This window comes from Carettochelys insculpta, chromosome 3 (assembly GCF_033958435.1).
Source record: "Carettochelys insculpta isolate YL-2023 chromosome 3, ASM3395843v1, whole genome shotgun sequence".
Classification (NCBI taxonomy): domain Eukaryota; kingdom Metazoa; phylum Chordata; order Testudines; family Carettochelyidae; genus Carettochelys; species Carettochelys insculpta.
Genome location: NC_134139.1, coordinates 79628435 through 79641295, shown reverse-complemented (window position 1 = coordinate 79641295; position 12861 = coordinate 79628435). Strand labels below are relative to the sequence as shown.

At 43.8% G+C, this 12861-nt stretch overlaps 1 protein-coding gene across 4 annotated transcripts in view; it reads left to right on the top strand.

Annotated features, from left to right (window-relative positions):
- The first annotated feature begins 216 nt into the window (after nt 1–216).
- The window catches only part of TTC13 (tetratricopeptide repeat domain 13), a 75092-nt gene continuing 62447 nt past the window's right edge, over nt 217–12861 (top strand). For all 4 annotated transcript variants that reach the window (XR_012644981.1, XR_012644980.1, XM_074990195.1 and 1 more), the window contains exons 1-3: nt 217–450; nt 5175–5269; nt 8558–8633. Coding sequence is in view for 2 of the 4 variants with exons in the window: in XM_074990195.1 (XP_074846296.1) it covers nt 240–450; nt 5175–5269; nt 8558–8633 (382 nt within the window). In the remaining 2 variants the exon portion in view is untranslated. The remainder of the gene's footprint in view (nt 451–5174; nt 5270–8557; nt 8634–12861) is intronic.

Below are 12861 nucleotides of genomic sequence, written 5' to 3'. Positions count from 1 at the left end.
TACAAATTGCCTCGCTTCCGGGTTGTTCAGGGCACGGAGAGGCGCCGCGCGGTGCAGCCTGGGAGTTGTAGTTTTCTGACTACGCTCGATGAAAGACTGCTGCGGCCCGAGAAACTACAAGTCCCGGAAAGCAGCGAGACCGCAGCCTCGCCCACCTGGCGCTGCCGGGAGGAGGGCACGGCAGAAAGGAACCACCTTGGACAGGCTAGGGGGAGAGGCGCACGCATGCGTGCTGGGAAATGGCATCTGCCGCCGGGACCTGCGGTCGTTGGGGAGCTGTCGTGCCGGCTCTGCTGGTGGCAGCGGCGGCCCGGGCGGTGCTGGCCCTTACCGAGCAGTACTCGGCCCTGTCGCTGCTCAAGCAGGAGCTGCACCGGCATCAGCGGCAGGGCCGGACCGCAGGCTGCCCCCAGGCGCCGGACTGGGCGGAACAGTACTCGGTCGAGTGCGGTGAGTCGGGGCGGGTAGCGCCACGTCCTGCCCCGCCGCCTGCGGGGGAAGCCGCCGGGCCAGGGCCTGGCAGGCGGCCGGGGAGGGGGCTGCCCCTTCTCCTGGGGCCCCTCCGTGGCGGGTGGCGTGTCACGGGGTGTGGCGAGTCCTCCCTTGTCCGTGGCTCTTGTGCAGTGGCTTCGCCGTCTGCTCCAAAGTCCTTTCTCCCAGTCACGTGGTGGGTCCCCTAGCTGCTGACCCCGAGAGCAGTGCGCTTGCTTGGCCAACCCTGCCATCCTCCTGGCTGCGGTGCCATGAGCCTGGCAGGTTCCTGAGGAGCGAGGTGGATGGTCAATACAATAAAAATAACTTTTTGTTAGGTAACTGTCTCCTGAATGCGGGGCGATGGTACCGACTTCTCCCCCGACTTTCCCTCTGTGCATTGGAGAAGGAAGGGGTGACAGACACTTTTAATGATGTTCAGTTCTTTTTCTGTGTCTTGTGGGCCTGGGAAAACTTTGGAGGTAACAGAAAGTAAAACAGGAAAAACAAAGCACAGATCTGGTGTCATGGGGACATTGATCAGTTTCAGATAGCAGAACGAACTTTGGCTCCCATCCTTTCAGCTTCTTTGCTTGGGCAGGCCTCCTGGGGCTTTGCTTGGGCATGAGTCTATGAACAAGAAGTTTGTAAGTTTGCTCGGGCATGAGTCTATGAACAAGAAGAAGTTTGTAAGATCTGGCCTTTAATTATAAGAAATGTTGTCAATAAAGCCTTGCTTTTTTGATAACTGATGTTCAGATAATCAAGATTTAAATGTTTACTATAACTTTATTACAGCATCTTTTCTTTAAACTATATTCCCATCAGACATTTGGGAATTGTGTAGTTTATTTTAAGAGTATCTGGTAATGGTGCAAATCAGGACTTGGGCTGTTGCAATAAACTAACAAAAGGGAAAAAAAAGCTTCAGTTTTTAAAAGCCTAAATGAAAATATGAGCCCTCCTGACTCATGCTATTGGTTCTAATCCAAAATGAATGAAAAGCAAGCTGGCAGGTTTGCAAAGTGCAAATACAGAGCTTTGTGCAAGCCTGAATGGTGTATTTGGTGGTAAGCAGTTGGAAAATCTCCATATTAGTGAGTGTTGAATTGGGTTCAGCTTTTAAAAAAGTTGCCTTGCTGGTGAAGTAAATAATTGTTTTTCTGGGTCCATTTGTTTTGCTTGTTAATAAAGAAACTGCTTAATTTGGAGCCTAATCTTGAAAAGGTTTGTTTGTGCATAATTTCACTCTCATGAGAAACCATCAATGAGACTAAAGTTCTGCATACACTCAGTGCATATCACTTACAGGCAATAAAACAAACTCCAATGAATATGTAAATATGGGAAAAAATCCAGTGTAACAGAATGACAGATTTATTCCTCTAACTTTAGCTTGTTACTTTCATAATTTCTACTGCCTTTTTTTTGGGACATGCACTGGTATACTATATTTTGTCAAAGTTATTTAGGGGCACTTAAGACAAGCTTAGTAAAGACTTGTGAAATTTTTTTTGTCTGTGCAAATATATTTGGGTATGGAAAGATACTTGGTTTTGCTCTTAAGACTGATGCCTGTCAATTTGTTTATATAAAGCATACACCTTATGGCAAATATAAATGGTTATTTGTTTATATTACTGTAGCACCTAGGAGCCTTAAGCCAAGGAGCAAACTTTGTACATCAGACCCCATTTTTTTGTCCCTGCAATTAGCAGCCTTCCCCTCCCTCTGCCCAAATTATCTAATCCAAGCTGTTGAGAATTTTCTTCATGTTCATACAGAAAAAGCATTTTTCAGCATCTGTAAGAAAATATGTAGAATATAAACATTTTATTAATTGGTATATAAATGTAAATACACACACACACACACAGAGAAACAATACCATTTTTCAACATTTTTAATGAGATGGATGAGCCTGAGCCCCAACAGCAGATCATGCTGCAGCCCCCATATAAAATTTCACCCCCCATGAACAGGCCCACCCCCTACTTTGCGTACCCTTGCCCTAGGGTACGACTACACTAGGAACTTAGGTCAAATTTTTAGCACCAGATTTCATAAAGTTGAGAGTGATGAAGACTGAGGACACAGATATACACGAACATGAAACTGGAGAAGAAGGGAGGGGAGATGCTGGCTGCACTTGATGCTTTGCCCACAGTATAGTGCCAGTTCTGGTACTATAAAACAAGCACAGACTGGTGGGACCTCAGATATGGGACAATCAGTGGTGCCTTGTGTGTGCAAGTTTTTTAGGCCACTTTCATGGAACTTTGCAAATTGCTTTCTCCCACCCTGAAGCACTGTGACACAAAAATGAGACCTTCTTTGACAGTTCAGAAGCTAGTAGCAATATCTCTGTGGAAGCTTCCTATGCCAGACAGCTGCTGGTCAGTTGGCAATCAATTTGGAGCCTGCAGATCTACTGTGGGTGCTGCCGTGATCTAGGTAGCCGTGGCAATCAATACCTTTCTGCTATGAATGACAGTCGCTCTGGGAAATATGCAGAGCACGGTGGGTGGTTTTGCTGTGATGGGGTAATGGGGTGTGTGTTTCGTCTATCTTGGTGCCAGACCACCTTGTCACGGATTGCATAAACCGCAAGGGCTACTTCTCCATAGTGTTGCACGTGTTGGTGGGTCACAAAGGTCGTTTCACCAACATAAATGTGGGATGGTCTGTAAAGTTGCATGATATGTACATCTTTAGAAACTCTGGTCTGTTCAGAAAGCTGCAGAATGGAATATTTTTCCCCAGACAAGAAAATCACCACTGAAGGTGTAGAGATGCTGAAAGTGATCCTGGTTGGTCCATCTTACCCCTTGCTCCTTTTGGCTCATGAAGCCATACCCAGGCAGCCTGCGTCGCAGTAAGGAGCGGTTCAACTACAAGCTGAGCAAGTGCGGAATGGTGGTAGAATGTGCATTTTGCCATTCAAAAGCCAGGTTCAGGATCCTCCTTACTCGGGTAGACCTCAGCGAAAGCAACATTCCTCTTGTGATGGCAGTCTGTTCTGTGCACCATAATTTATGTGGGAACAAGGGCAAAAAAATTCATGTTGGGCTGGAGGACGAAGGCAAATAACCTGATCAGTAATTATGAGTAGCCAGACATCAGAGCAATAACAAGAGGACAGCGAGGGACACTGCTAATCAGGGAAGTTTTGAAAATCAGTGTTGTGAATGACCAGAGCGTAACATGACAGTCATATCTGTGGCTCTTAAGGAAGTGCCCCCTGTATGATGTATGCTGGTCTGTAAATCCTATACATCTCCTCTCCCCCACCATGCAATGCAAGCAATAAAGACTCTATTTTTGTGAGCTAAATAATTTTTATTCAGGGGACAGTGAAGGAGTTCATGGCTTGGGTTTCAGGGGTGGGGTAAGCAAGGGCATTTTGCCATCACAGGTTGAGGGATATCCGCCTTTTGCTTGCAGAAATGTTCATGGGAGTGAAATGCGAGGCTGCCCTTGACTCCTACATCCTTCTGGAAAGGCTGGATATAGATCCATTTAGTTTTTCTCCCTAGGACCTCAACGTGCTGTCAGTATTCAGATTCTTGCTGGCTTGAGGAATGAGGGACCAGTAGGCTCAAATTGATGTGGTATTCTACCACCATTCCCAATCACTTTTATGGTTTCTTCTCCTCCTGTTGCTGTGAGAGCTAATCCACGCTCCATGTGCAGAAAATGGGGTCCTGCAAAAACCTTTAAAAAAATACCTTGCCTGGAAAAAGCTTTCCTTAAAAAGCTCTCCAAGGTGTCAGATTCCCTCACCCTGCGTGTTAGTAATCGCTGCCACCAGCTGAGTGGGAAAAGACCCCCTAACCCAGGAAGGCACTCTTGAGACATCTCCCTGTGGGATACCGCAGGCTGTTAACTCTTCCTCAGGAGAGAGCTTAATTATCTGGCTGGCCTTTCAGTGTAAGGCATGCATATACACAGACCCTTCTCAGGACACACATCAAATCATTTGCTTTAAAAATAATTTATTCACAAAACAAGACAAAATAAATCGTATCGGTTACAGCACAGCGAATACGTCTCTGGGATTCATCTTAAAAATTACAGATTACAGTGGAAGGAATCAAATCATTAACCAAAGCCACTGGAAAAAGACAGTCAGTCCACTCCAAAAATCAAAATAACCATAACCTGATCATGTCTAACTGCACGTATCTCTTCTACTTACATATCTGTGGCTGATTTTGAGATGGTCAGGATATTTGCTGGATTCTTGTCTCCTCTGCCTCAGCCCGACAGACAAAGACCTCTCAGACCATATTTGTTCTCAGTTCACAAAAAGTCTCCTTCCCTCCCATTGGCTGACCTGACCACCCCCTGCTGTGAGTTATCTCTGTTAAGAGTTAGCGCTTTCCCTGCATGCATTCATTCATGAGTTGCTTTTTCCCCCCCTTTATCTCCTTGTTTTCTCCACATCTAGTCGGCAGAAGTAGTAGTGAAGTGAGCTGTATAATAAGGTTTGTGTCAGCTACTGCACTTCTAGCTATCACTCTTAATGCAAACATGCTTTTGAACAGTCATACCCTTTTGGACTGTCCTGTAGAGGAATTACTAAAAGGTGGGGTTAGCATGAGGAAACATGCCATTTGGATGATCTAGTACACTTACACCCTGCTCACGTGTAACAGTTCAAGTATACAATCCTTACTTAATGCAATTGTTTGTTCTTACAGACTCACCACTTTTGCATTTCCACGAGTCAGACTGTGAACTAAGAGGGTCTTCATCCTGTGAATCTCTGCTTCCTCTCAACACTGAAAAAATTCTGGTAGGCTGTGTACCATTTTATTACATACAGAAATAATGTTGATTGATTGTAGATGTGAGAGAAATTAATTTGTGTATTGAAAGTACATGATTGGTATATTAACAATAAAGTCCTGATCTAGGGGAAACTCTCATTGTGGTGTGCTCAAGTTTGGTCAGGTAAGGCTTTGATAAAGAAACCTCAGATTCATGGCCCTTTTTATGCTCTTTAAGAAACAAATGATCTCATTGCCAGTTGCTGACTTAATCTAAAACCAATTTGGTCACGTCTGCACTGGCACCAAACTTTGAAATGGCCATGCAAATGGCCAAATTGAAGATTACTAATGAGGTGCTGAAATGCATATTCAGCACCTCATTAGCATGCCGCTGGCCGTGGCTCTTCGAAATTGCTGCTTTTCGCACTGATGTGGCTCATCCAGATGGGGGTCCTTTTTGAAAGGACCCCACCAACTTCAAAATCCCTTTAGTCCTAGCCATTTTAAAGTTCTGTACCAGTATAGACGTGGTCTTTGAAACTATTCACCCTTTGTTCCAGACTTGAGCAAAATAAGATTTACAGTCTCCTTTTTCCCCAAGGCCTTTCCTTTCCTCTTCCGTGCTGACCAACAATGTCTTTTGGTTTACTTGTTCAACTACTGCTACTTTAGGCTACAATTATGTCCCTTAATCCACCTTAATACCTTCAGTTGTTTTTTGTGGTGTTTGCTGCACTGTATACTTACATTATGGCAAAACGTGGCAGATTATCTATGAAGTTCTGGCAACTGGTGGGTGCTAATAAGAGTTGGGGCTCCTTGGTTTATACAGATTTTGTGGACAAAGGGGCAAAAACTTTTTTATAATAGCCAGTTAAGTAGGGAGTTGGGAACTTTGGGGATATACCTTTTATGTTTTAGTTAGCAAATGTCTAGTTCTTTATGTAAATGTAACCACTTATTACATGACAGGGGGCATCATCCTTTTGAGATGGATTCTGATATTTCTGCAGCAAGATCTGCGTCCACGTTGCACCAGTTCAGTCAACCACGTTCTGTCATTTTACCATTTGTTTTCAAGGTGGCCAGAAGTGACCCGTTAATTAGACATGCATTGCTCTGAATGGTCAGCGATGCATATAACGTGTACAATTCTTGAAGAATGAGGTAGCTTCATTAATATGTCAGCTATCTGAGAACTTCTATGATATACATTTGTTGGGGAGGGGGGATAGGACCAGATCCATAGCTCAAGTAAACCGGCTTAGCTTGTTGATAATCAGCTACATTATGCTAGTCTACTCCCTGTGAGGGTCTGGTACAAGATCTTGAGATCATTTGGAGTCCTCTTTATTCTCTACAGCTTTGACAACAATGGATCTAAACCACTTTAAATGTCCTTCAATTAAAGTAGTAATGATTACTACTCCAAACACTGCATCCATCATTTAAACTTGATCCGAAAGAGGTATATTTACAGCATGGCTTGAGAAAAGAATCTTTGTGGCTCTAAAGTGTCCTTGAGCTATTACCTACAGCTCCCATTGCAATCAGTGGGACTTTTCTATATGAATCAAAAGTGTTGATATTTGAACATTTCCATATATGATTCATTTTCGTATTGCCAAGCTCTGCAAATAGGTATTCTGGCAAGAAGTTTTCTTAAGCAATTCTGCTTTTGTGATCCCTACCTTCTCTCTAATTCCAGTGCATATGTTTTAAGCAGCGGATGTACCCGGTGTTGCTTGGGTCCTTAACTTAAGCTCTTTTAAAAAAAAAAAAAAAAAAAAAAAGAACAAGGAAAATGTAGTGTGTTTATTTAAATAGTGGCCTCATGCTTTACTTCAATAGCAGGGCTCAGGAAAGGGAGTTGGGGGTGGTAGGAGGCAGGGCAGGATGTTGGGTGGGGGGCTCAGAGCAGGGAGTAGAGGGAGGAGTCATGGCAGTGGGTGGAAGGCTCAGGGCAGGGAGTGGGGGTGCAGGAGGTTGGTTATAAGGGGGCTCAGGGCAGGAGGTTAGCTCTGTGTGGGGCTGTGACCAGGAGGTGGGGGTGTAGGAGTGAGGGCAGAAGCTGGGAGAGTTGAGGTAGGTGGGCAGAAGTTCAGGGTAGAGTGCACAGGATTAAGGGCAGGGAGTGGGGGCAGACAGAAGTGGGGGGAGCAGGGTGGCGTACATGATGGGGCTTAGGGCAGAGGTGTGGGAACAGAAGGCACAGGTCTGGGAGTTGGGGGAGGGGGCCAGCTTACCAGGGACTTGTGCGGTGGCTTCTGGGAGGGAGAGGGGCCAGGGATGGGCTGCTTGCCCCAGCCTCAGTGTGAGCTTAATTGTAGGGGGCAGGGCAGGGAAGGGTTTCCTGGCCCCATTGGCTGGGGAGAGGTTGTGGGGGAACCGCAGGGCTCCCCCTGTGTGATGCTAGGGTGGCACTTAACCTTCATATACAGGCAGGGTCAGGAGCTCCATCTCCACATGGCCACTGTTTCCTTGCTGCAATTGCCCCTGTGACCGCTCTGCAGAATTGCTGTTCCCTGCACTCACTGCCCCCAGTGGTGAGTCTGGAGTATGTCGTCCTTCATGTCACTGCCGCCCCGCTCCACCCCTTCCATCTTCCGGGGAATCCTGGGATTCAGGCATTTCCTACTTTCCAGGCACAATCAATCCCTGACCTTGGTTTATGTTAGGGTAAGAGGCCTCCTGCATACCAAATTTTGTGGCTGTAGATCTTGCGGTTTAAGAGGAGTTCTCAAACAACCATAGCACTGAGAGGCAGGCAGGTAGACAGATGCACTCTAAAATATATAGTAGATTGTAAAGGCACATAGTAGTGAAGAGATTAACAGTGTCAGATTAAAAATAATTAGTGAAATTTCTGTCCTTTATTACTGAACTATTTTCTTATGTAATTTCTTTCTATTACTTCAATCTTCTCACTGGCTAAAGAGGAACCCCACCCTGCCAATGTAATGCACTGCTTAGGGTATGTTTCCATAATTCAAGTTAAAAGGTGACGCATATTATAGTAATGACATTGTTTTATATTTTTGGTTATCCTAAGTGTAAATACTTTCATCTGGTATGTTGAATTATGCTGTAGTATCAGAAGGTAGTAATGATATCTGAAAAGCAGTTTCTCATTGCTAGATGTTTAGGAATAAATTATAGTGCCCTCAGCTTTATCATGCATTTTAATTTAATAATAATTTTAATTTTGCTTTGAAGTCAGATACTCTTAAGGATTTAAGCCTTAAATTGTCCAGTGCTAATTTCTGATTTTGCTTACTTTGTGCTAAATGTCAAACCATAATCTTTTACAGAGCCAAGCAAAGTCACTTGCAGAACAAAAACGATTCCCATTTGCCACTGATAGTGAGCACACAAATGAAGATTTGGGTAAGATAATTATACAAGATTTGTAAGAGTGGTTCTAGATGTTGCTCACAGGCGTCGTTTCTTATACGATAAAATTATAGATGGCAATGCTGATAGCTTAGGATCGCTCTTATCAGTCCTTATGCAATACACTTTCAGCCTTTTGTTTTTAATTATGTGAAAAGTGCTTTCTCTGCCCGCCACCCCAGAGTATTACTTTCTCTTGTGCATAGTGGGACATTTCCTCATGCGTTCGGTCACTTAAATATGAAGAAAATCTTTTCTTAAACCTTGCTTAGCTCTCGAACTCTTCCAACCCTCTCTTTCCTGTCATTGGTGATAACTGAAGATTTTCTGGATGTGTGAGAGAAGCTTTCACTCAGGTGTATTTGATACTCTTTTGACCTAAGAACTGCTGTTTTTTCCCAAGTCTGATGAGGTGGGTGGTAGAAATCCACATGAACCACCTTTCTTTATGCAGCCTACTTGTTGGCACCCTTTAAAAGTGCACCTGGTGAACTGCTGTGATGTTGCTGTCCAGAGTTCTGCTTCTGTGTTGAGTCGCAGTCCCTCAGGTACATCTTGTTTGGGAGCATCTTCTTCGGAGTGTAGTAACAGAGAGTCTGTATTCTAACAAAACAAAACAGTGGTCATGTAGCACTTTAAAGACTAACAAAATGATTTATTAGGGTGATGAGCTTCCATGGGACAGACCCACTTCTTCAGATCTATAGAATTTCCAGTCCAGACCTAGTTATATAGCACAGAGGTCCAAAATAAATTGCAATAAAAACTAACATCTGAACTGGATGGGGGCGGGAGGGTGTTAAGTGTCTTGCCTGAGGTAATTATGAATACCAAAGGAAAGGAAGCAGGCCTTGTAATGCATGGGATAATTGCTGTCTTTGTTCATACCAAGTGTTAATGTGTCAAATTTGAGTATGAACCCCAGTTCACAAATCTCCCAATGTAATCTGTTTTTAAAGTCTGTGTAGTAGGATGTCTATTCTTAGGTCTTTAACAGAATGGCCCACTCCACTGAAATGCTCAGTGACAGGCTTATATGTCTTGAGATTCCTAATGTCTGCTCTGTGTCCATACTTTGGACAAATGGGGCAAACTCTTCAGTGTACATTGTAGAGGGAGTTTGTCATTTCTTGAAGCCTGGGTCCTTCTGTTTGTGCTGCTTCTGTTTTAGTAAACCTGTGGGGAAGTGTTAGCCGATGGTTGGGTGATATACCACCTATGCCCTTATTTTCATCGAGTCTTTAACTGCTAGGACAGACAGTACCTTCGCAGTGGGCAGCCCGACAGATGCCCCAAGGTCCTAACACCTGAGTCTTTAACTGCTAGGGCAGGAAAAGTCCCTTCGCAGTGGGCAGCCAGGACAGGCTGACAGGTGCCCCAGCGGTTACACTGAGAGCTTCCCACACCCGAGTCTTTAGCTGCTAGGATGAGAGAGTCCCTTTGCAGTGGGCAGCCAGCATGGCTGATGGGTGCCCCAGAGAGTCTGCTCCGTGGAGTCAGCTTGACTCAGCTCTCGGCATGCTCTCACAAATGACCAGGCTAATGCAGCTGAAAAGCAGTTGGGTTCTTTGTTTTGTGTTGGGTTTGCACAGTAACAGGGAGAGTCAGGTTACAATTTAACCAGTTACTTATTTATTGACTAAGGAGACTTAACTCTTCTGGTTACAAGATATAGATATATATAGATAGATAGATAGATAGATATATACACACACATACTTTGTTGCAAGTTTACAAGATTTATACTGGATTACAAACAGCTAGCATATACCAAAAGTACTTTAATTCATAGATCTATTGTTAAGTGCGTGCAAAAGCAAAAGTAAAAACACTTATTCTCACCCCTGCGTTACTCAGCGTGGCGTGACCAGCGTCTCTCTCACTCAATCCCTCGGGAAGCAGTCTACGAGGAGGGCGTCCCCTGGGACCTTGGGAGGCAAAGACCCTCCTGACCGGCAGGTAGAGGTAATTGGAGCTCAATTGGAGGGTTTGCCGGGCCCTTCTTTATATCCACTGGGTCGCGTACACTCTTCCTTATCTAAAAGGGTGCCAATTGAATTAAATCGTCTCATGACACTAGTTCTCACAGGGAGTTCAAGGGCTTAGTTCGCACCTGTGAGGTGGAGATAATTTAGGGCATTCTTTCTTAATGGGCAGCAGATTCCTCTGTCTGGGACCAAGTGTGGGCGTATCAATCACCGGTACTGGCCAAGGGCAGCCCGAGGCCCTGGCTGTCTGTTAGTACTTTGTTGTCTGGTTTCAGTCCATTCAGATCAGTCTGGCTTTTGCTTCGGAGCATCGAAGACTTATGCTTGGAGATAAGCACATCTGTGCTCTCGGGCATTCCAAGATTAGGCTGTTTCTTTTAACCCTTTTTGTGCTTTGAAGCACCTAAGGGAGGCAAGATGGGGTAGAGCAAGAGTTGCGGGGTGGGTGGAGGGGCACTCTGCCTGGCTACAGGAAGAAATGTGAACTGAGTGGGGACTCCTCAGAGTGTGGCCTGCTCATATTGCTACAACATTCTAGGCAGTGTCATCTTTGCTGTTTTGCTCCTTTTCCCAGTCATTTCCTTCCCACTAAACTTGTGTATTCAGTTATCAGTCTGCCCTTACGTGATAATAGTTCATTACCTTGGGAGTGGTTGTGATACTGTGTGGTTGATGGCTAATGAAGTAAATTTAAGAATTTGTTGGGGAAGAAAGACAAATGAAGAAAATGCCAGAAGCTTTTCTAGCTGCCATTGGATCCCTTTCACTCCTCATACTGCAGCAATGTTATGTTCCACCTCATCTGATTGATTTCACATGTGGTATACGTACAATGAAGTTTTTTCTGTGTATATATACAATGTAATGTCCCTATAACATAAACACGCTTCACACTGCATAGCACAGACATGCTAAGAATGGTGCAAGTTGGGCTATACCCTCTCACAAATCCAATACCCAGGACAAATTAATATCTCCCCACAATGACGGTACTGTCCACCTGTTTGTGTGTGGGTTTTTTTTGTTTTTTTCTTCCCTTTTTATCAGCAGTGGTTTGCAACAATGTCACCAGAATGTGTTGCTTTCCACAATACAGGTTTTACGTGATAGAGAAAATATAGCCATTGCTGTTAATTAGCACCGTTGGCAATCTCTGCTGAAACAAGGAGAAGTCCTATGGTGCCTTTATAGATTTATTGGAGCATAAGCTTTCCTGGGCAAACACCGACTTTGTCAGATGCATGTAAACAGCTTATGTGCCAATACATCTGTTAGTCTATAAGGCACCAAGGGACTTTTTGTTGTTTTTGCAGGTACAGACTAACATGACTACCCCTCTGAAATTGTAATCTCTGTGGAGATATCAGTGGTTGAATAGGCTGAATGGCTCTCTTGTTCCTACAAATGATCCCTTCAAATCAGAACTGAAGTGTTGGCATGGGAAAATCTGTAGTCAATCTTGACCTGTTCTGTGGGTAAAGGGGTCACTGTTCCCTAGGCAGATATATCTACCATCTTTCAGACACTAAACTCACGAAAGAAATCTACTATATACTCTGAGAGAGAGCTGTATTAGTCTGTAACTTCACAAATAGAAGCAATCCTGTAGCACCGTAGAGACTAAAAAATGTATTACATTATGTGCGTTTGTGAGTAAAACCCATTTCACCAGATGGATCCATCTCGTAGTGGATTTTACCCACAAAAGCTCATGATGTAATACACTTGTTATCCTGTGGTACCTTAGAGACTACTCAATACATATTCTCTAATGGTGATGAGCATGTTAGAAAAAGGAGTTTTGTAATGAGCATTGATAACTATAAAAAAAACTATTGCTTTAATCTTTACTAAATGGTTATTTAGAAAATAACGTGAATTTTTTTGCTGACTTCTATGACAAATGTATTTTTGTTGTCATCAAAATTGAATAATTTACTGAAAGCCTATGTCTGCAAGACCTCTCCACCAGTTATTGCATCCTAAACTTAACATATTAAATTTCTACTCATAAATCTTTAAGGCTTTAAAAATAAAGCCTTGATGACCACTTTTATAAATTCAGTTGTAATGGTAAATTAACCAGAAGTTTCTGATAACTTTAGCTGACTTAATTGTTGCAGTTGCTACAGCCAATTTCTGCAATTTGATGGGCACCTGCAGTTTCTTTTATCTTGAGGAGAAGTTGTATTTATGTGTCCAAGAGCAGATTTTTGGCTCTTCAAAAAAGTTTA